The sequence below is a fragment of the Anthonomus grandis genome, chromosome 7, assembly GCF_022605725.1.
Source record: "Anthonomus grandis grandis chromosome 7, icAntGran1.3, whole genome shotgun sequence".
Lineage (NCBI taxonomy): Eukaryota > Metazoa > Arthropoda > Insecta > Coleoptera > Curculionidae > Anthonomus > Anthonomus grandis.
In genome coordinates this window covers 7,155,326-7,178,852 of record NC_065552.1, presented here as the reverse complement: position 1 = coordinate 7,178,852, position 23,527 = coordinate 7,155,326, and the positions used below count along the sequence as shown (strand labels likewise).

General features: G+C 32.1%; 2 protein-coding genes across 2 annotated transcripts in view; both read right to left on the bottom strand.

Moving 5' to 3' along the window:
- Positions 1–23,527, bottom strand: part of LOC126738890 (heterogeneous nuclear ribonucleoprotein A1-like) — an 86,249-nt gene that overhangs the window by 16,884 nt on the left and 45,838 nt on the right. The gene's annotated exons all lie outside the window — the stretch shown is intronic.
- On the bottom strand, positions 3,529–6,340 carry LOC126738894 (elastin-like). Its single transcript, XM_050444371.1, has 3 exons — positions 6,173–6,340; positions 4,333–4,617; positions 3,529–4,279 (listed from the first exon to the last, which is right to left on the bottom strand). Exons 1-3 carry the CDS (start codon positions 6,182–6,184, stop codon positions 3,887–3,889), a joined length of 690 nt encoding a protein of 229 aa, XP_050300328.1. The 5' UTR covers positions 6,185–6,340; the 3' UTR covers positions 3,529–3,886.

Below are 23,527 nucleotides of genomic sequence, written 5' to 3'. Positions count from 1 at the left end.
TTAGTTTTTGCTGTTGGCGCCATTTTTTAATGCACGTGGTTTTAATATCACACATCAACCGACGACTACGCGCATGAAATGCGAAAAAGACTGAAATTCTAGCAGAAATCTAACTCAACAACTGCCACCTGTGCAGGTTCCCGGAAAAAGTCGCACAAACGCACAGGTTTACTCATGGGGTGGCCGGAAATAAATTGACTTTCGATCTTGCTTTGGTCGCCTGTACAGGTTCAAAAATCAAAACGACCGACTCCAACACACGCTACGGTTTTCCGGACAGGTATACCTGTACAGGTAAACCTCTCTGGCAGGCCGTAGCGTGTATGGCATGCATAAAACCGCGGCTGACTTTAAGACGTTTTAAAGAGGTACGGATACTACAAAACCGAACATCTTTAACATGTCTTTTTTATAGCAATATTAAGACTAGCGATTTATATAAGATTAAAATTAAAATTGCATGTAAATAAAACAAGAAAATATTTACACATATTTTTTATTGTTTTTCAAAGATCTTAAAATATTATTTTAATCTAAAAAAGTAATAGATATACGAAAATTGCACAAAGTACATTAATATCACATTAAACTATATGCTACTAAGACAGAAAATAAATAATGAATAGCAAGAATATCTAATAGAAAATATATTTATTTGCGTTATATCGCTGTTTAACTTTTTGTGCCATATATATTTTTTGTGTTTTGACTTTGTATCTATTCCGATCATATGCTCTTCTCAGCGATAATTGAATTGCTATATAGCATTCTATATATGTCTTTGATAATTTTCTGGCTTTTAGTGTCTCTTAAAATGTATATTTAGTTCTCATAGTAATATTTATACCAGCAAACTTAATTTTTCCTTTCCTACTTATATATTATAATTTAGAGCTCATTTGGAATTATTAGTTTGGCAACTTTCGATACTAAGTCATTAGGGTTCGAGCCTCTTACTTTCAGTTCAATTACCTAAAAAATAAATCATATATATAAAGATTACTCGATCAAAATATGGAAGCTTACTAGATTATTAAAACTTATAAAGTTTTCATATTAAAATTTAAACCAACTTAATATGAGGTAGAATTAAAAAGTATTTTTCTCAATTATCTTTACTTTTGACTTCGTCCTATATCCCTTTTAGCCCACATGTAATATTTCTACAAATCGTTTTATTTACACCTTTGGGTACATAATTCATGAAAATCGTTGTCCAAACTGGATAAAGTTAAATATTGAAAACAGACTTCTTATATCATCTTATATACTTAAACATCAATAAATGCCGAATAACTTCTAATAAACCACATACACAACACTCTCAATAGTGGGAGCACGTGAAAGCAAAAGAAATTAAAGAAGAAAAATATAGGTTAGGTTAGATCGAGTTTGAGGTTAAGATGAAAATTCTGCTGCTACATAGGGAACATCAGAATTGTACTTACGTATTTAATCCGCGGATTTACCTTGTTTCCTTAGTAATTAGTAAGCATAAAAATGAACATCTGATTTAAACAAATTAAAAAATAATAATTTTGTAAGAATTGTCTTAATTGCAATATCAATAGCAAAAGGTATTAAACACATATCTTTTACTGGTCTTAAAATATTAGTACGTTATTTAGCTATGAATGACACGTCTTAAAGATGTCCTGTGCTATATGGGATAATACGTAATGACGGAGGCAAGAGACGTTTAACAATCTGCTAAGAAAAGCAACTAATAATCACCAACAACTTACCAAAACGTGGTCTATTTAGATGGAGATATATCCTGCAGATTTACCTAAAAAAAATTGGCAGAAATCAAATTGAGTCAATTGCGTCAAGTCAGTAATCTCAACAGAAAAACTACACTGAATTCACAGATGAGACCACGAGAGTAAGCATAACAAGTATTTTAGAAGAGAAGAACCGAATTTGGAGCGAAATTTGGAGCAAATATAGAGACCTATTAAAAGCACTACAGTACTGAAAGAGGAAAGAAGGGGAGAAAAACAGAGCTGAATGATTACTGACATTCTATACTTTATGAAACAAAGAAGTATAAGAATAAAAACGAGAAGGAATCCAAAAGGATATACTGTGAAATAAGACGCAGAGTAAGACGAGCAAAAGCAGAGTGGTATATGAAGGAGTATAAAGAGATTGAAAATTATGAAGCAAAACATGACTTGTTTTATTTAAATAAAAAACTGGAGCGAGCTAGCAGCAATAATAGGCTGACTCCAAGCCACTATCTAGAAGACCAAGGTGGAAGTAAAATAAGACATATAGATCAAAAACTTGATAGAAAAATATATTGGAGAACTTTCTGATGATAAAAGATCTGGATGTCATATAATTGATGCTACATCAAAGCCACCAAATATTAGAAATCAAATAGAACGAGCGATAAAACTCGTTCAAAAATGGAAAACTGGACCTGAGGATGTGAGAATCTGAAATTTTGAAATTGTTAGGTGGTGAAGAAATAACAGCCATGACAAGATGCTACACATTTTAAGAACTCAAACAGGGATAGGCGGCAAAGATATTTGTATATTTGCCAATTTGTACTGATAGCAGAAAGCTGCGCTATGGGTGGAACACCAAGTATCGGATAAAGTTAGCGTCAAGCGAGAGGTACGGCAAGGATGCATTCTATCATTCTTGATTTTCAACCTCTAATCAGAGAAAATATTCAATGAGGCTCTTATTGATGCCACGGAAGGAATTAATACGCCGATGATTTATTGTTACTGATAATGAAGAAGATATGAATAAGATAACCGACACTTGTATACTGTTTGGGTAAAAAACCCAATACCAGAAGAACTCATCTCGGCAAGTCGCATCAGTGGGTTCCAACTGTGCAGATCAACATAAGAACAGAGATAACTCGAGCCGTCTTTGTGAAGATTAAAAGAGTAATAACCAGTAACGACTTGACGCTAAATTTGCAAATAAAGATGGTACATTTGTATGTCTTTCCAGTTTTATTGTACATCATGGAAGCATGGAATCACTGAGATAATGCTCAAACGAGTAGAATTATTCGTGATGTGGATGTGTGATGATGATTAGGGATCACTAGAAATAAATGGGTAAACAGATTAGTAACAACATAGTTCGAAATCGGGTAGAAAAAGATTTAGAAGTAGTTAAAGTTTCCAAACGACGCAAATTAGAATATTTTAGCCACATAAGAAAGCATATTTCAATGTAAAAACCTGATGATGGTTGTTAAAAATACTCCGAAATGACACAACTGTAAAATAAGTATGGGTTTCATTTTTACACAAGAAAGGACTTTATCCTTTTATCCTTTATTATCTTAGTTATTTACAGTGAAAAAGAAAATTAAATATTTTGCATAAGGTTACGTAAATGTTAATCATAATTTTATAAGCAAGTTTTCGATTTTTAACGCTGATTCATTTTATATTCCTTGCATATAGAAATATTCTATGATAAAAAAAATTATCTGCAATTTCCGTATGACATTATGTAATTTTAGAATTAAGACGTAAATAAAAAAACACGTTTTTATCACAAATTGCTATATTATCATAAATAACCTAAATATATACAAGTACAAGTCGGTTGATAAAAGAGGCAGTCGTGGTTTCGATCCCGTTGCTGACTATCTTCAGGGTTTAAGTTTTCTGGCTTGCGCAAATATATTTTTTTGTGGTGAAAATCAAGCACTGTGACTATTAGAAAATAAGAAGGTAAAGAAGAAGAAGAAGAAGAAAGAAAAAGTGAAAAGCAACACAGTCCCTAATTTACACCATTTCTTATTTACTATGCCCTTTACAAAAAACCAGATAACAGCCCCTAAAAGACACTTCAACAACTTACAAGGATCGCACTAAGATCTAGTTCAGAGGGACAAACTGGTTTACCACAAAACCTTCTTGGTCAAGGGTAATCCTTGCAGGGTAGGTCCCCAAAGTCCGTCAGCAACAACTTTACCAGAAGGTCCTTTGATAATAGCTGGAGCAGTTGGTGGTCCACTTACTACAGCTCCGGCACCGGAAACACCAATGGCACCGCCTCCGTTAGTAACGACGCCAGCGGCAACACCAACTGGAGCTACAGCAACTGGAGCGGCAGCAATGCCTACTGGGCCAGCAAGAGCTACTGGACCCCCAACAATACCACCACCAAGGATACCACCATTAGCGAGGACAGCACCAGAAGCGATTCCAGAGTTGACGATGGCTCCGGTGGAGGTGGCGCCGGTTAATACAGCTCCGGTGGTTCTAGGTCCATCGATCACAGCACCAGTAGTCTAAATAGAAGTGGTTTAGATTGATTTCTTGTTAGAATAAACATGTAGATTACCTGAGCTCCAGCCAAGACGGCTCCAGTGCTTACAGGGCCAGCCAGGGAAGCGCCGGTTACAACGGGGCCGGCGAGGGAAGCACCAGTTACCACGGGTCCACCAATGATGGCTTTGCCAAGACCAACTCCTCCAAGGCCAACTCCTCCAAGGCCAACACCTCCAAGACCCAGGCCGCCGAGGCCTACGCCGACTCCTCCAAGTCCAATTCCGCCGAGGCCAACACCGTCAATGGAGATGCCACCGGGTTTGGCTGTGGCCAAAGCGAAGACGGCAGATAGGATGATCTGGTGGAGAGAATGAAATTAGGTATGAAGTTATTGTAAAGAAATGTTGACTTATAGGTGGGATCTTAAGCACTGCTATTGGAAATGTAAAAGTCGAAAGATGACAAGAGTTCTGTTTATTATGTTGTCCGGTTACAGATCAAAATATGGAAACGAGGTAGAAGTGGTAAACAAAGAACATGATATGCAGAATATATTTCTATAATTGCTCTTCACGGTGCAAATCAATGATTTAGGAAATTTAAAGGTGAAATAAGGACATTGCCTGATCAAATCAAAGAACTCTTTGAAGAATAAGAATAATCTTCAATCCATTTACATTGAAGAAATCACTAATATCTTCTTTTGTTGTTGACCTAAAGATATCAATGCTACACCAGAGTGAAAGAGTAAATAATTCTCTTCAAGAATCCTTTCATTCTTTATTTATCAGGTCAATTGTTTTTGAGATGACCATTTCAATTTTGCTTTATGTCAGCGATATTATTATTTTAGCCTATTAGGTCATGCTCTTTGGTTGATAACTGCTGATCTACTAGAAGCTAGAATTATCAAACAAATATTTGTTGATTAATATTGAAACTCTAAGCCCCAATATCTTCTTTGGTTGTTGATCTACAGTGATGACCAGCATAGTAGAGTTGATTCATGGTCTGGCAGATTCAATCAAAGTAATTTTGCTTGCATTTTTTGCGGTTACCAGGTTTATCAAGTACGACTCTGCAAATTTTACACAACCTCGTCCGAAAGTTATGTAGGAAATTTTAACAAGCCGCATAAATGTCCTTATCTTAAATGGGAGAATGTTTTAATTGAGAAATCTTGATCTACTGAAACTAGAATTATCAAACAATCGTATTAGCATTAATATTCATTTAATCTTGAAGATTTTACTCGGTACTAATTGGCAATATGACTAAAAGTATCTCAGTTGTTAAGACGCATGCATTATTCTACTAAATCTGGATACAATGGTTGTTATTATCTTCTTTAGTAACTCATTTAAAATGAAGACGATCATAATTAGATTTGGAAAATAATTAAGAATATCCTTTAGTAAACCAAGAGATCAAAAATAAAGTGAAGAGAGAAGAAGCAAGAGAATACAGAGGGAGAACAAATTATTTGAGTCAACACTTTTCACTTTTCTGCCCATAGTGTTAGAAAATATGTAAATTTTACTTCGAGAATAAATATCAATAACATAGAAAATTAATAGAGGATAACATTATAAACGCAGTGAAGATAACAGAAGATAAAAGGTTCAAATAGGCTTTATAGTAGAAGAGTTTCAATTATGATACGATTATGTACGTTTTGGAGAAAAAAATTATTGTTTATCACCTGAGAAGTTCTTTAGATAGATAAAATCAAAGAAAAAAAAGAGAAAGTAGTAGAAGATAGGAAAAGCAAAGAGAGAAGAAGATATTTATATATAATTTTTTGCCAACCATGCATCTTTAATTAAGCATGTATGCATGCTCAATGTTGAAAACTAAATGAATTAACTTTTTAACGTACTGAAGTGCCTTGTAGGGCCCAAAATCAAACTTACCAGGCCTTTCATTATGATGAAACTGCTTTACGGACTGTACGTGTAGTGACAAAACGAAAACTGTACCGTTTCAGATGCAACCCTCGGTATATAAATGAAAATGGACGACCTTCGCGTAAAATATGGTGCCAACCTACGACGTGTGTTTTCTTAATTATTTATCAAAGAAAACCAAGGAAAAAAAACCGGAAAAACTCTAACACACGCTGCCCGTGTATTATAATACGACATAGAAGAAATTGTTGCAAGAGACGTCCTTGGGTAGGGGTGTGTAGGTTCTCGTTTTGTTCTATTAATCATTGAGTTTGTTCGTATTTTGTGGTTTATTTTTAGAATCTATAGGTTTGTGGCATGTTGTTCTTAATGTTATGTATATACAGTATCCCAGATTCGAGGGTAACTTGAAAACTGTGAAAAAAACGCAGTTGGTTAAATTATGACAATGTTGATAGCTTATAAAAAATTCCAAATATTTCCGAAAAAAAAACAAAATATTCAGCAAATACTTTTTCATTTCTACTTGTTTCGTCTGATATATTGCCTACTGATTTAAAATTAAAAAATTTGATTATATTTAAAAAAAATCTCTTATATTCTTCTTCTTCTTTCTCTTCTTCTTGTTCTTCTTCTTGTAGCGAATCTACTGTCGTAGGTTTGCTATCATTATTGCTAAAATTGGACAATTTTCTTAAGTTCTTTAGCCAGGACTCCCGGTGTCTGCCAATGCACCGCTTTCCAGTAATCTGTCCCTGGTCCATCAGTTGGAGAAGGGTGTATTTCTGTTCTCTCATTATATGATTTAGATATTGAAGCTCTTTTGTTGTATGATATTCATGATGTTCCATGATTGTGTAAATAGGCAAGTAGTAGGTCATAGGCCTACAGTTTGGGGGATCTTAGGTTCTCTAGACTGTTTCCTTCTGGTTGAAGATAGATTTTACCCTTTTTGGTCGACTGAAAACGGAAGAATCATCGTTTCCATCCAAGACCTTAATGTCTAAATTAACAGCAGTGATTTTGGATTTAGTGGTTGAATGATCCTGCGATATTCCAGGATATCCAGGATTCCATTCATGGCGATGACACCTATTTTCTGATCCACTTCGAAGTCTAATATAAACCAATAATTTTTTTCTTTATCTTCTTCACTTACCATCAATCTTATCACCCAATAAACTATAACGAATTTGGGCATTTAGGCCAATATATTTATTAGTGACTATAGCCGTCAGTACGCAGCTACTGATGGCTGAGTTTAACTTAATGCTCGCATAGTAATACTGTCTTTTGTTATTCGAGACTATGATCGTCGATATCTTGGACTATAATGCATACCGTGCCACTGCCAGAAAGGTGTAGGAAACCTGGAATTATTATTAAAACAAAGATATTAAGCTTGGATGAGGCATTGAGATGGAAAAAGTGCAGAAAAATAGGAAAAATCGTGAAATTTGAAATACAAGTTGGTAATAAATAATTTTTTGGGCTTCTGCAAACTGCAACTGACCCATTGAGTGTGACCCGAGAGTTACGTAGTGAATTGAAACAAACCGCGTGAATGTCCTTATCTTAAATGGGAAAATATTTTAAATTAAAAACCAAATTTAAGCCAGTTTTGGATGAGAATGGGTACAAACTGCATGAGTGTATCAAAAGGAGAATATTAAATGTTGTCTACCGAAAAATCTTTAACGCAAATTTATAATACAAATTAAACCTACTTTTACACTGAAATAACAATCCCATAAGCTACGCCAGAGTAGATAATAAAAAATGTATTTTGCTGCAATAGACCTATTGACTTATGTTAGCGAATTGGTACAAACTTCTTGACTTTTTTCGCTTGTGCAAATTGCAGGCAACCATGTGATGTGATGACCAGTAAGTTGGAATACTTTGTTTATCTGGTATTTAATTTATATCTTCGAGTGCTCTAGCTTGAGTTTCCTGTAGAACTTCTTCTCTGTATTCCTGAACTCATTTTCTCTCTTCCTTGTTTACCTTCTCAACCCTGTATCGAGCCCATTGAATTTTTGATGAAGAGTGTTCGGAATGATGTTAAGTAGATCTCATAGATTGTGAATTATCGTATATCTTATCTCTAATTTAAGCACCATTAAGCGTTGCAATAGTGATGGCTAAGCAGTAGATCAAATCTTGTAGGTCCGAAAAAGTTTCTGTGTTTCTAACTAGTTCAGGCAATATTTTCCTGTTCTAGTGTTGATCGATTTTGCTAGCTTAGTGTTTTGCTTTGAGATATCCGGAGTTTGTGTTGTGTCGGTTTCGTTATATTTTTGAAGCATTGTATTAAATAACTCTTATAATTCTTTAATTGCTTCTTCACCTTGGCTATTTACTTCTAGCTTCTCTTCTTGGTGGTATACCCCTCACTCCTTGGTGGTACTTCATCATCAATGTGTCTGAGTGATCGTGATAGTGTTGAAGTATTATATGAAAGTCGAATTACGATCTCGAAACAAAGAGTTAGTTCATGAATTAGAAGAGACAAGATTATAAATATCATTTGTAGTAATTTTTTAACTATTTTCTTACACTAATTGAATCAATACTTACAGATTTTATTAAAATAGTAAACAATAAATAATTATCACTTCTTTAAAATTAAGTAATTTATTTATATGATTTTTTTAAATAATTATAGAGTAACAAGTGAGTCACGTTCTTACTTATTATGTTAATACAATAAAAAAAAAGACCAAGTGGGCTCAACACTATCAACTACCACGACTCAGCATTAAAATCCGTTATTTCCCACCATTATATTATTTATTCAATAATTAATATCGATAGAGTTGCGTTCATAAATTATTATTATGTTACATATGTCACGCTCATTAAGTTGTATTATATGCGTTCAATTTTTTTAATGCAACGAAAGCCTACTTGGACAATTAAATCCCACCTTGAAAGACGGTTCCTTATTTGTTGCTTATTTATGTCTTTTTAATTTATTGTTAGTCATCCGCAATTGTGTTGATTTTTTTTGGAATTTTCTTATGGTTAATGAAGCTGTAAATTTAAGGAAAATATATGTGGATTTCGAATATTCGTATTTGAAATTACGCTTTTTATACTACTAGCTAATTCATCATAATTCTTATTTAAAAAAAGCTACATTCCATTCATATCCTTTCTACGATTTTGATTGATCCAATTAGGTATGTCCAACTGTCATGTGCAGATTTGTCAGAAAAATTCAGTTTCAGCAGTTTGTATGCAACCACCAGTTCTCCATATATTTGTGTTATGTGTTAAAAAGTAGACTAGTGTATCAGGTTATGTTTTGTTTTTATTTTGTAAACAAGTAATATTAAAGCTATTTAACACAACTGTGTTAATTTTTTTGGAATTTTCTCATGGTTACTTAAGGGGTGAATTAAAAGAAAATATATACCTACTAGGAACTAATTCATCACAATCTTTACTTAGCAAAAGTTATAAATAATTAAAAGTTATATATACATAAATAAGTTAATATAGGTAAATTATTAATTGTGGTTCTATTGCATTAGATTAGTTAGAGCCAGATTTAGAATTTATAAGAAATTAAAAAGATCAAAACTCGGCGACACTATGAGTGAACATCTAAAGCTCACTTCCCAAAACATTGCCGACTACCAAGCGGAGATAAACAGAAGACTATCCAATGCGCAAAACATAGAGCAACTATCACTAGCAGACCTAGTACAACACAAGATTCCGAATTTATAAACAATACGAGAAAAACCACAACAAAAATGAAAATCAATAGAAACCCCATATTTAAAGGACAACCTATTCACCGGAACACAGCAATTGATGACCGAGAAACATAAATTAAATAAAGGCATACCACAATACTGTATAATGAATAAAACAATTCATAGGGCCACCCGTAAAAACATCAGGACTCATAACACAACTATGATAAAGGAATGTATACCAAGAAATCTAAAAATACTAATCTGAAAATACTCAGAAAGAACAGAGCCAGTTGCAGAAATAAAATTTCTGCTATAAAATGCAGCTTTCTGCTATTTATGCTAATAAATTTTATTTCTTCTCTGGATTCAAAAGGCACAACATCTTGTATCAACAACAGAATCAATGTTGAACAATTCTACACAACACTACAAAAAAATCAACATTAATTTACAATCAGTCAAGTTTTGCTCTAGGACTCCGACTACTAACATCGGTGGAAATCATCAAAGGAAAACCCCGAATTAGACATGTACGAAATCACAAAGGCCTTATGCCAAATTAAAACCAAAAAGATATCTGAAAAGAACAGAAATAAATATAGCAGAAAATCTTCACTAAAGAGAATAAAAGAATCCTTAATATATGCATTATTGGACAGAAAATACCTCAGCTCTAGCAAAACGCAAACATTATCCTTATTTACAAAAAACAGATAACACCAAACTCGCCACATCAAAATTTTATCCTACTTTTACAAATTATTTATAAAAGTACTCACAAACCAACGAATAAGTGCAACTCTATTTACAGCTAGAGCAAGCAGGTTTCAGAAATGTATGGAGAAAAGCACGTCGACTCTATAGAACTCGCCATGGTAGAAGACTTACATAATGCCAGAATAGATGATACATATATCAGGGATATTATCATCATCTAGAAAATAGTTACAATGATTGTCAAACTAGACGAAATGACAACAAGTTAGAGAAAATAAAAGAGCATTATCTACCTCCCCAAAACTATTCATAATTTTAATAATTTGAGTTAAAAGTAGACCTATTCATTTTACGACTTTTACGACACTGTTTATCGATATATATATATATATATATATATATATATATATATATATATTTCTACTATATATATATAGTAGTTTAGTTTTCTCGACCGTATTGTGACACAAGTAGCTAGAAACTTATGAACTAAGTTTGTTACATTTATCGTATACCTTTTAAAACCAACTTCTTAGATATGTATTTATTTTTATTGTTATTAGCAAAAATTGGGTCCCATTATTTGTAAAGAACTTTTAGATAACAAATTACCATGTAAAAGACATCTTCGTCCAAGAATATGTATATTTGGATGGAAAATATTTTCTAAAAATTAGTTTTAAAAATGACCATCAGAGGCAGTAACTGCCATCTTAAATTTAAAAAATGTTAATAGAATTTATACTGTAAATAATAAATTAAATTAAATTCAAACATAAAGATGGTGGTGGGCGTTCAATTGTTTTTGCAATAACCTGCTTTAACTTTTTAACTGTTTGACCGATTTTAACAAATTTGATATCGTTGAAAAGAGTCCTCTTTGGGCAATAATATTATAGTTACAAAATATAGTTAATTTTGTTGAATCCTTCTTCGCCAGAGGGTTTGTTTTGATACTATGACCCAAAATCCTAAAAAAATCAAATAACATCCAAAGAAGCTAGTGAAAATTGTTTTTAAAAATATCGTTTCTAGTCTCAAATATTGGAAAAACTAGAAAAAATTCAGCTATAAAATGAATAAGATGTTAAAGAGGTAATTGTAAGTCTAAAAGATATAAATCAAAAATTTATCTCATCAGAACAATCATATTGCTCCATAGGGATTAAACGCATCATGGACAAGAATAACAGACAAAATTGAATGATCACTAATTTTTGTTGTCAAACCTTATGTAGTAAATGCTTATTATTGGTTATAAAGTGATCAATTAATCTTTGACTTTAGGAGTTATTATACTGGTAGTTTTAAAAATAAGACTTAAACCATAGGAGCTTATAATGGTCTTAATTTTATCGGCTTAAAAAAAGTTTTTAAACAGATCATAGTAAAAGTCACACTATGATAATATTTGTGCCGTTATAGTCACGGGTTCACGTCATCGACAAAAAATTCAGTAATTTAACATCAGTCGATGACATTTCTAAAGATAATAGCCACACATATTTATTACCACTTCGTACACTTTTAATTTTATATTTAATGTAATTTTTTAGAAGCGCTCATACTTATTCAGTTCTATTAATATTTGTAGTGCATTTCTCCAGTCTTTACCTATTAATTCTAAGCCTACATAGTTTGATTTACCATATAATTAACATCCAAATTCAATTTAAATTTTTTGTTTGATATGACGCACTTTTAAACTTTATCTACCTCAAATATATTTCCACCATACCACCACTATATATATCCACATTTAACTACTTAAAAATTATATTCCTTGACTCTGTGACTTTCGCTACATTTAGCATATAGGTCCTACCTTATTTTGCTAATACTCGTCAGCCATATGCCCATATTCACATAATTTGAAATACTTTCTTATTGGGATCATTAAATATCAGGCATCGATTTCAGCCAATATTTATTATCTCTCTCTCAATAAAGTGATCATAGTTACTTAAATCAACCTCTAGAACACTGAAAAAAAAAATTTTATCACTTTTGTTCTACGAAGAAGGTAAATTTTTATTTTTTATCGTCTTTGTACATTCATTTGCTTCTCAATTGTTGACACAATTTCTTCATCAGCTAAAGAATGTTTGCTTCCATTAAGTTACGTTCATTTTTGTCTGGACTTCTGTCTGAATAAGCTCCTTTTCATTTCCACATTTGAGTATCCCTCCGACATTCCCCATTTTCCGAGTCCATTAGATTGACCTTGTTTCTAATAAAAAAAAAGAATGTTTTTCCTTCTTTAGGCATTATTTCAGTCTTCTAATCTTTTCTTTCTGATTTCTTCTTCTTTAATCATTTTAAGGTTTATGACTTTACATAATTACCCTTCTCTTAGCCTCTTTTATTTTATTTTCTTTTTAATATTTGCTTTTCTTTATTCCATTCTTCCATATAAATGTAAATTTTTAATATTTTTTCAGACTTTCAAATAAGTTCAATTTTATTATTTTCTCCGTTTTGTTTTAGTTTTTTCGCAATTAACTTCATGCCATCAATGAATTTTTTCATTTTTCTTTCTGTTTATTTTTTACACTTTAATTTAAATAGAGGAGCCATTTATTTTTTAAGTTCTTTCAGTATATTTTTATATGTTTTTGCAAAATTGATATTAATTCTCATATTGTTTTCAATTTAGTTTAATTGATTTTAGTTAATTGCAAAACAAAGGCGTAAAGTGACAAATTATCATCCACTTTCTAACCTAGAGCAAAAACAGGCAAAAATTGTTATATTATATTAGTACTTCCCAAGATGTATGTGGGTACTAGTAATAAACCATACAACAACCTTTTTCTCAATGGGTTAGAGCATGATGTAATATCCAAGAAATTTCATTCGACCACATGTTAAATAAGTAATAAACATATTTTTTTCCCAGGTCAAGAATGACATACTGGCCATGTATATACAGGACAATAGTATGCATATCTGAAAAGTCACGTAAAGTTGCTGAAGCAGAAAGAGTTATTTAGAACAGGAGATTAATAATAAAAAAATGGGTGGTGTTATGTGTGTTGCTCTTTACTTCTGTTGGTCCCTCCTATACTTTGTCCAAGGGAATTCCATGATTTAAAGTGTTAAAGACTTTAGTAAAACTGAAAATACGTGTTATCTTTTTTCTTGTTTATTATAATTTCTAGCGTACTTGACATATTTGTCGATAATGCATACATATAATCAATACTGGTTAAAATTTTAATAATTTAAGTTAAATGTAGACCTATTCATTTTACGACACTGTTTATCGATATAAAGATATATATATAGTAGTTTAGTTTTCTCGACCGTACTGTGACACAAGTAGCTAGAAACTTATTAACTAAGTTTGTTACATTTATAGTATACCTTTTAAAACCAACTTCTTAGATATGTATTTATTTTCATTGTTATTAGCAAAAATTGGGTCCCATTGTTTGTAAAGAACTTTTAGAAAACAAATTACCATGTACATGGCCCTAAACCTTATATATTTTATTTATTTTTTAACTATAATTAGAGCCACCAAAATTGTATATCGAGTCCTTGTTTGTATATTTAATATGTAGATGTCTCTTTTAATTCTCAAATTTATTTCCAAATTGAAAGTATTTTATTGATTTTAAGACTTCATTAGTCGCGCGGATGACACTGGTCATCTACGCCTCATTAGTCTAATACTGCATTTCATTGGTTAGGATTTATCACGCGAGCTTCTATGTATGTATGTGTTTTATGATTTTCTGAACATAGCGGCGATAAATTCGTTCTGTATCTATAGGCACCATTGTGCAGCTTCAACAACAAATACCAAAAGAGCTAAATTTCTAGAAAATCTAAGTTGGGATCTAAAAACACCACAAATAGAACGGAGGGCGAGCATCGAAACCCTCCCAAGGGAGCTTCGCAGAAGAGCTAAGTTACTTGTTGGGATCCAGGAGGAGGCAGTGCAACAACTTGATAAAACCGGTTCACGAGGACGGTGCTATCAGTGTGGGAGGCAACGTAACAAAATGAGCAGAAAATGGTGTTACAAATGTAATAATTGGGCCTGTCTAGACCACCTTAAAAATATTTGGACCAGTTGTGTTGAGAATCAGTAAATACTTATATTTAATACAGTACTTTTGGTTACTTATTTAGAATTAATTTTAGTTCTATTAAAATCAAAATCAGTATATCAGGTTGATTCATTAGTTTATATTATCCAACATTATTATAAAGTAAAACATTTTTCCACTAAACTTTTCGTTTGTAAATCATTTTTTGAAAAATAATAACTGGATGGCAACTGTCATCCGCGCGACTCTTAGCGTTACAAATATCCATGCGACTAATGGAGGGTTAAAAAGTACTGTATTCGGTGGTTTGACTATTTGGACATTTTAATAGTGTGTATTTCCTTTGTTATTTAGCTTTCCTTCTTATGAAGCTACAAATTAGTGGCCAAATCTAAAGGTTCTGTAATTAGAATAAACGATTTTTATTTATTTAAACACCCAAATACCAATAATTCCTAAATATTAAATAAATATACAGGAAGTCAATTAAAATTGAAAACTCATTGTAATTTCCGATAAAATTAGAAGACAATTCAATAAGCCCTTTAAAAAATATTTACTTCGAGCATAGTAAGAAGCATATTAAGAAGGCTGTTGTTGAAAAGAAAATTTAATACAGTTACTAGTTTATAAGGCTGAAGCTTAACATGTTTAATGGGTTATATAAAAATTAAATTTATATTCGGAATACCCGACTCTATTAGGGATTTAATTTAATTTTTGTTTATTTTTTGATATATGCCTAGCATAGTTTTATGTGTGGTGGCATTTTTTTCATGTTATTCTTAGTTTTATCTTTTATGGATATGGCTAGGTTAGCTAGTTATTTTTCGGGGGTATGGCATTGGCGTGGGGTGCTGACGGAGGGTAATAGGAACAATCTTGTTTTTTGTAATGGATGATAATGACGGAAATGGCCAGTTTGGTCTTAATACGCATCAATTATTAAAATCCAATAATAAGTTTTTATGTGGTCATCTCAATATTCGGTCTCTTAATACTGGATTCGATGAATTTGTAAATTATATAACGAATGATAATAATTTTGACATTGACTGAGACCTGGTTGACGGCTTATACTGATAACTTGGCACATCAAATTGAGGGTTATAATTTCGTCAGGAAAGATCGATTAGGGCGTGGCGGTGGGGTCGGTTTTTATGATAAAAAAATATGTTAATTTTGAAGTTTATCATATTCACAACCCTCCACAAAACTTCGAATTCTTAAGTATAAAAACTCAGATTTATAGCAAAAATATTTTGTTTACCGTGATATATCGTCCACCTTCATCAGATATTAACAGTTTTCTTGATTCCCTTGATGATCTATTTACAAATGTTGTTCCTTTATTTGATCATGTGGTTTTTATGGAGGATATTAATGTTAATTTACTAAAGAAGTGTAGACTTTCTGACAGATTTTTAGCACTCTTAAATACATTTGATTTAAATCAAGTAATGACCGAGCCTACAAGATGGAATATGTCTAACAATACAAGTACCCTACTTGATGTCATTATTATAAATAAACATTTCCCAATTAATGGAGTCGGTTCGTTGTCTTTGCCACAAACCATTAGTGATCACAACTTAGTATTTTGTTGTCTTGGGTTTCCTAAAAGTAAAGAGGGACATTTTAAAATGAAATGATTTATTTGAGTATGATGCTTTAAGACTTAATTCGGATAGTATCTATTACCTAAATTCCATTAACGATAAACGTGTGGCTTTTAACAACAACATACTTCGTTAAACTGACAAACATGCGCCAATTAAGACTAAAACTATTAAAAATAAACCATTTACTCCCTAGATAACGGACAATAATAAATTGCTTATGAGGCTCCGACATAAAGCACTGCAAAAATATTAAAAAAAATAAAACTGAGTTAAATTTAAACTATTATAGGAAATTGCGAAACTATACAAAACATTCTATTCAGCGGGAAAAAATATCATATTTTAACACACTTTCTACAAAAAAAAATCGTGATTTTTTGAAAAATGCTAATAAACTACATCTAACTAAATCAAAGAATACCGATCTGCCTTTTAATTTTAGTAATCCAGAAGCCCTAAATAATTATTTTTTTCAATGCGTGAATAAAATTAAAAATAATATATCACAAACCAAATTAAATTTTTACAATGAAAATAAATGGAATAATAGTAATCAAGAATTAAATTTAAGTCTTCTTGATGAAGAAAGGGTTAACAGTATAATTAAAATCATAAAATCAAATGCTATAGGAGCTGACGGACTTTGTATAAATGATATCAAGCTTTCCCTACCTTTTTGTAAAAAACCACTTCTAAACATTTTAAATACTTGCATTCTTACAAATGTATATCCTGATATCGGGAAAAAAGCACTTATAAAACACATTTTAAAAATCTCTAATCCAAAAGAACTGTGTCTATGTCTTTACATAAGGCCTATAAGTATTTTATCACTAGTTTCTAAAATTCTAGAAAAGCATATTCACCAACAACTTTGTAATTTTGTTAACTCATTTGGTATACTTAGACTTAACGAAGAACATAAACAAAGTACTTGCATGGCGGTGCTTGATTTTAGCAAAGCATTTGATACAATAAATCACTCAATGCTCCTTGCAAAGTTAGGATATTTTGGTTGTTCCGAATCCACAGTTTCTTTTTTTGATTCCTATCTTAAAAATAGATCACATTCGGTGTTGTTTTAAAAATGGAAGTTTGGAGCGCTTAAAGTATCTTGACTTGGAAATTGGTATTCCTCAGGGCTCCATATTGGGACCTCTTTTATTTTCGATTTATGTTGCGGATATGCATAACTATATTGAACATTGTAAATTACAAAAATATGCTGAAATGAAAAATATGATGATTCTCAGATATACGTGCCATTAAATTTTTTAAATTTTAATATTTCTGAGCAAAAAATTAAATCAGATATACTAAACATAGTTAACTATTCCAATGAGCATAACTTAAAAATTAACCCTGCTAAATTTAACATCATTTTATATGGCTGTAATTCAGGAATTCTGAGACACTTATATGAAAATATAAATATTGAGATTAATGGAGAAAAAATTCCAGTTGTCAATAAAGTGAAAATATAAGGATTGACTTTAGATTCTAACCTTTGTTTTGAGACACACATTAAGAACAAATTAAACATAGGCTATATGCGTCTTAGAAATCTGTACAGATTTAAAAATGTCTTTAAGAGTAAAACCAAATATTATCTCTGCAATAGCCTTATTCTTTCCTTACTTGACTACGGTGATATCGTATATTCTAATTCTATAACATCTAAGCTTTCTAGATCTATACAAAAATTGCAAAATTGCTGTGTAAGATTTTCTTATGGCGCTGCCTATCGGGAGCATATCACACCTTATTTAAAAATAAATTCTAGTTTAAATATGGAAAGGAGAAGAAAATTATATATGTATGCCTTTATATATAAAATAATAAAGTCGGGTCAACCCCCTTATTTAAATAAGTTATTTACTACTCTCTCGCATTTACACATTACACGTTATAATATTGGAAGTTTTAGGATACCTCAACATAGAACAAGTAACTTCCACAAGTCATTTTCGGTTATCTAGGTTACAAAGTGGAATAACTTGCCAAATAATATTAAAGATTTGTCACTTAATAAATTTTACACCAAGGTTAAGCAAATTCTTCTCGACTCCCAATGAGATGCCTAGTAGTATGTTTAATATAAACTGCAAAATCAACTAAGACCAAAGATAATCTGGCCTGTTCAATCTTTCTTTTGTAGTTCTTTTTTGTCTATTTTTGTTGCCTTTCGTCGCATGCCAGCCAAATTGCTTTGCTTTGCCATTTTTTGTTTCTGCCCCTTTTAGTTTAAGTTTTGTTCTTTTTTAGGTTAATTAGGATTTTTTTTGTGTTTATTTATAATCTTTACAGTTTCAATATGATGGTTTGTAATGTCATTTTCTTGTTAAGGCCTGTTTCACGCTAATTGCGCTATCGGTTTTATATAATTGCGAAGCAGTTCCTTTTACCAAAAATTGTTAATTTTTTTTTTCTCATGTAATTATATTTATAACTATTTTTTTTTTGGTAATAAACTTTTTTTGACTTTGACTTCGTATACAAAGTTGTCCAATAAAAAATACCCAATAAATATAGTTTTTTTCTAATATCTAGATTTCGTTACTTCCTTAAAAAAGCGAAAGAAAATTAAAATTTCATGGTAATACCCCAGAAATTCTATTGTGCCTTATGGGGGTGGTACCATCCAAGCTTTTAACCTTGACAGTTGTTTTGCACATGCAAGTTCAAGCATGGATATTTTAATTACCTTTTTATTTGCGTGAGAAATTATGAAAACTGTCTAGAAAAAAGAATTTTTTATTACATAGGCACTTGTTTCTTTTGTCTTTTTCCCTGGTTGCCTAGGAAAAATAGTATTAACACTAGGATTGAGCCAAGTCATTACCTTTTCTTTAAAATACATTATCTACAGTCATTCAACGTCAAATATCGACTTCATTAAAGAGTATCTTATCATAGATTATTCAAAAAAATATTCAATATTTTATTGAGCAGGAATAGTAGTACTGTATTAAATAACATTCGATTTGTAGATGACACCATCGTAAAAACAGACAACCTTAAACATTTACAATCGCTTGTACAAATATTAAGCGATACCTGCAAAGCTTATGGATTAAAAATGAACCTGAAAAAAACGAAATTTATGATCATATGACAAAGAGAAAATACAAATATCTGGGAAGCTGGATAATCGAAACGCAAGATCAGTTGCCAGAAATTAAATCGCGAATAGAAATAGCAAGAACGGCTTTTGTTAAGATCCATAAGTTCCTATGTAGTAGGGACATCAATTTAAAACTTGATAATCAGAATGCTACGATGCTATGTATTTTTAACACTTCTCTTTGGATCGGAGGCTTGGAGGCTGGAGGAAGGTCGAAATGGATAACCTTTGAAAGATGGTGTTATCGACGTTTACTGAAAATATCATGGACCAATAGTATTTCTAACATAGAATTGCGTCTAAGAATCTAAAAAGAGGAATAAATAATAAACACCTTAAAAAAGAGAAAACTTTGGACATAGCAAGAGGACCTAAATATGTACTACTCCAGAACGTCATGGAAGGAAAAAGAAGCCAAGAAAGGAGAAGAACATTGTGGCTTAAGAACTTAAAAGATTGGTTTGAACTAACATCAAATCAGTTATAGAGAACTTATGTAAATAAAGTACGAATTGCCTTGGTGATTTCTAACCTTCGACAAGGAGTCAGAACGTGAAGAAAAATAAGTAGTATTGCGTCTATCAAATTAGGTGGCAAATTTTTATGATATAATAAAGTTTTTTTTTGTAATTTCTATACAAGCCTTCAACATCATTACATCAGAGATGTTGCAAGCAAACATTCTGCCCAAGGCATGCTTCATCTAGTCTTTCAATATTCTAAGTTTAGTATGGTACCCATTTTTTTTAAAAAGCTTTCGAACATGCGTTTTTAAACGTTTGGAAACATGTTCTGTTTTCCTGAATACTGTTAGTTTTCCTATTTCCGTTCTCATATTATCTATTATTTTTTCCAGTCAACGTTTCCAGGGTGGTTTCATCTTTTTCTGCATAGATCTTCTGACTGTGACATCGGAGTAAGGAGATCGCTGTACATTAAATAAGTGTGTGTAATTTTTGAAGTGTGTTATAATCACTATCTTCATACTCCGCTAGTGCTCGAAAAAGTTCAAATCTTGCAGTGTGGCATTTACATTTTGGTAAACAATATTGTCCGATTGATTACTGTTCCATTGGTCGTTATTTTTGTTTGATCACCGTTGATGATTGATTAACTAGACTATTTCCAAAAGAACTTCGCCTTAGATTTGCTGCAGTATAGATGCAGATAGGAGATTTTTCTTTATAATGGCTTGATGCTGGTCTAAAATACGTTGTTTAATGAGTTGCTGCAAATCTTAAAAGTGCTGATGACCGCACGATGAAGAGCATATGCTGTTAACTTATTTATGGTCTTATAATAGAAACGTATAATAAATAAGTTAACGACTATCAGTACGTTAACCTACTTGGCATTGCACTGTTTCCAACACGACCCAAGGGAAATTGTGACTTATTTTTCGAACAAGACTGCCTTCCTAAATCTTGAACGCGTCAAGAGGTTTCGGTGGTACAAAGCCGATTCACCCGTTTATTCCGTAAATTGTACTTGTTATTATTGTGCCACCATTTTGAAAATCTTGTCATATATCCCCATCCTTCTTAACATGCCATAATATTATCACCATAACATATCAATTAAATTCAGATAAACACACTAATTATTATTACTAATACGGTATTTATATTAAAACTGTATATCATACCTACCTGTAATAATTTATTTTTATTATAAAAAAAATTAAATTACTGACTCACGTGACCAACGATAATCAATACACCCCCACCACTCATTAGAATACGAAGAAAAAGCAACTCATTCCCAAACCCGTAGACCGTAACTAATGAATGCCGAAGACATTTTTTTTTCGATCAAAAAAAACCCTCGTGGTTATACTTACCATAGAGATGGGCGTTGGTTGCATCGTGAGAACTTTATGGGTGCAACCGATACCTAAAGAGATCGAGCGATCTATATTTTATTCAAGATACAAGAAAAAAATCCGCCTTGTGCGGGTGTAAACACTCCATTATTTCTTGCAGTTGCATGGTAGTTATATCGAATTACCATGGAACACCACTTTTATTTCGTTAATAAGAAGAATCGAAAACTGGGCGAGTCATGGTGATTTAATATCCTATTATATCGGTATCGGTTGTATTATTTAAATATTCATTTATTTTGCATATTTACATTTTAATATAAATTAAATAAACTATTGAAAACTAGCAAGAATTATTGGGTTTTTCATATTCACTTCAAGACCACCTCTTATTTAACCATTTCGCCAATTCTCTATAGGAACTTCTGCATGCACTTCAGTATAAATCAAGGGGAGAATCAGAAGAAACAGCAACAACTAGAAATCCCCAGGAAGATTCTTATTTAAAATCCAATCTAGCAGGATATTCCAGACTAGAAGCTTGAAGCTAAAGGAGGCCAGCATCTCCGAATCTATATTTCATCACAACCATTTCACATCCCACATGGCCATCAGATATAATCTAGATTCTCAGGAAATAGAAAGTGATTTACAACTCATTGGTTACTGAGTCATCAGGATACTTACTCAGCAACTAACAAGATTTGGCAGATAATACATACTTCGAGACCTTCTACACAATGCAAAAAAACTTCTATATCCTTTGACAAATTAAAGCAGGTTTTGCTTAAGGATCTCCATTCTCTAATACCTTATCAGTATCTAAATATCCGACCTTAATCCAGGAGGAAACTTACATCTAAGGAGCTTAAGTTCAATAAAATCTACAATGACGTAGCAGATAATATTCCATTCCATGTATTCCATTCCATGAAAATATAGTTTCAAAAAGATAGACTTTTTAACATCTTTTAAAAATATCATGTATTTGGACAGAATTTGGTATTAACCTTTGCGAGGACAAGGCAGGTTACTTTCAAGATTATTAGTCTCTTCCCACTTAATTAACAAATAAAATGTGGGATTTTTCCTCAGCAATTTGCAGACGATAAGCTCCACTACAGCTTTCAGCCAGATTTCGATCAGACCAGGACTGAAAATATACCTAAGAGATCTATAGCTTGCAAAATATGATAGAACGTAGGTAAGACTTTTATAAGGTCTATAATTTGGATACAGGAGCAGATGTTTCCATTGTCCATCAACTAATTTATCTGCACTTAACTTTGCGTCAAATACCGATAAGGCCTTTGGCAAGATAAGATTAACAGATTTTTCAAGAAAATTACCAGAGTTAAAAGTCTTCTTCTACCTGCAGCTTATTAAGTTCTGCATGCTCGATCTTCTCTTTTATTTTAGATTGTAGTTGACCATCATAATGTGCAAACGAGATTGGGTTAGACTAGGAGTGCAAAGACACCTAAGGGATCTATCTTCTGAATACGAGTCTAAGGTGGGTATTTTATCTTGATCCTAAAATAGGTTAATTAATTTCTTGGTCATAGAATTTACACCAAAAGAGTTCGTTTCGATTCAGAAAGGAGTAAGTTCTATAAGTGGTGTTTTTGAAGGGTTTTTGCTACTCTTCATCTCCTTGGTCGCTCTTTTCTCTTGCCCTAATAGACAGGACTACAAATACCCTTTAGAAGCTTACACTTATGTTTATGCAGACACTTTAAACAGCTCACCAAGAAAAAAGTCAGGAGAAGCACCAACAACTAAAAATCTCTATGAAGGTCCTTATTCCAAATACAAATTTGTAGGATATAACAGACTAAAAGCTAAATGAGGAAGGATCTCCAGGATCTCCAAATCTACATTCCATCACAACCCTTTTATATCTCAAATAGCAATCAGATATAATCTGTAAGTTAAGGAAGTGGAAAGTGATTCATAACTCATTGGTTACTGAATCATTAAGATACTTACTCAGCAACCAACAAGGCTTGGCAGATGATACATACTTTAGGTTCTGTGACAACATGTTCAACTTCTTTTTCCTATACCTTATATGTCCAACCTTAATCTAAGAAGATTAAGATCCTTTAAAGAACAATAAAGACTACAATAATTTAGCAGATGATATCCGTTATGTGTCATATTCTATGCAGATCTACAGGCAGTTGCAGTTTTTCATAAAATACAGTCTTCTTTATTATCTTCTGAGATCATAAAGGCCTTGTAACAGCTTTTGGTATTATCCTAGATGAGATTAAGCCAGGATTCCATCAAGATTATTCCTCTTCTC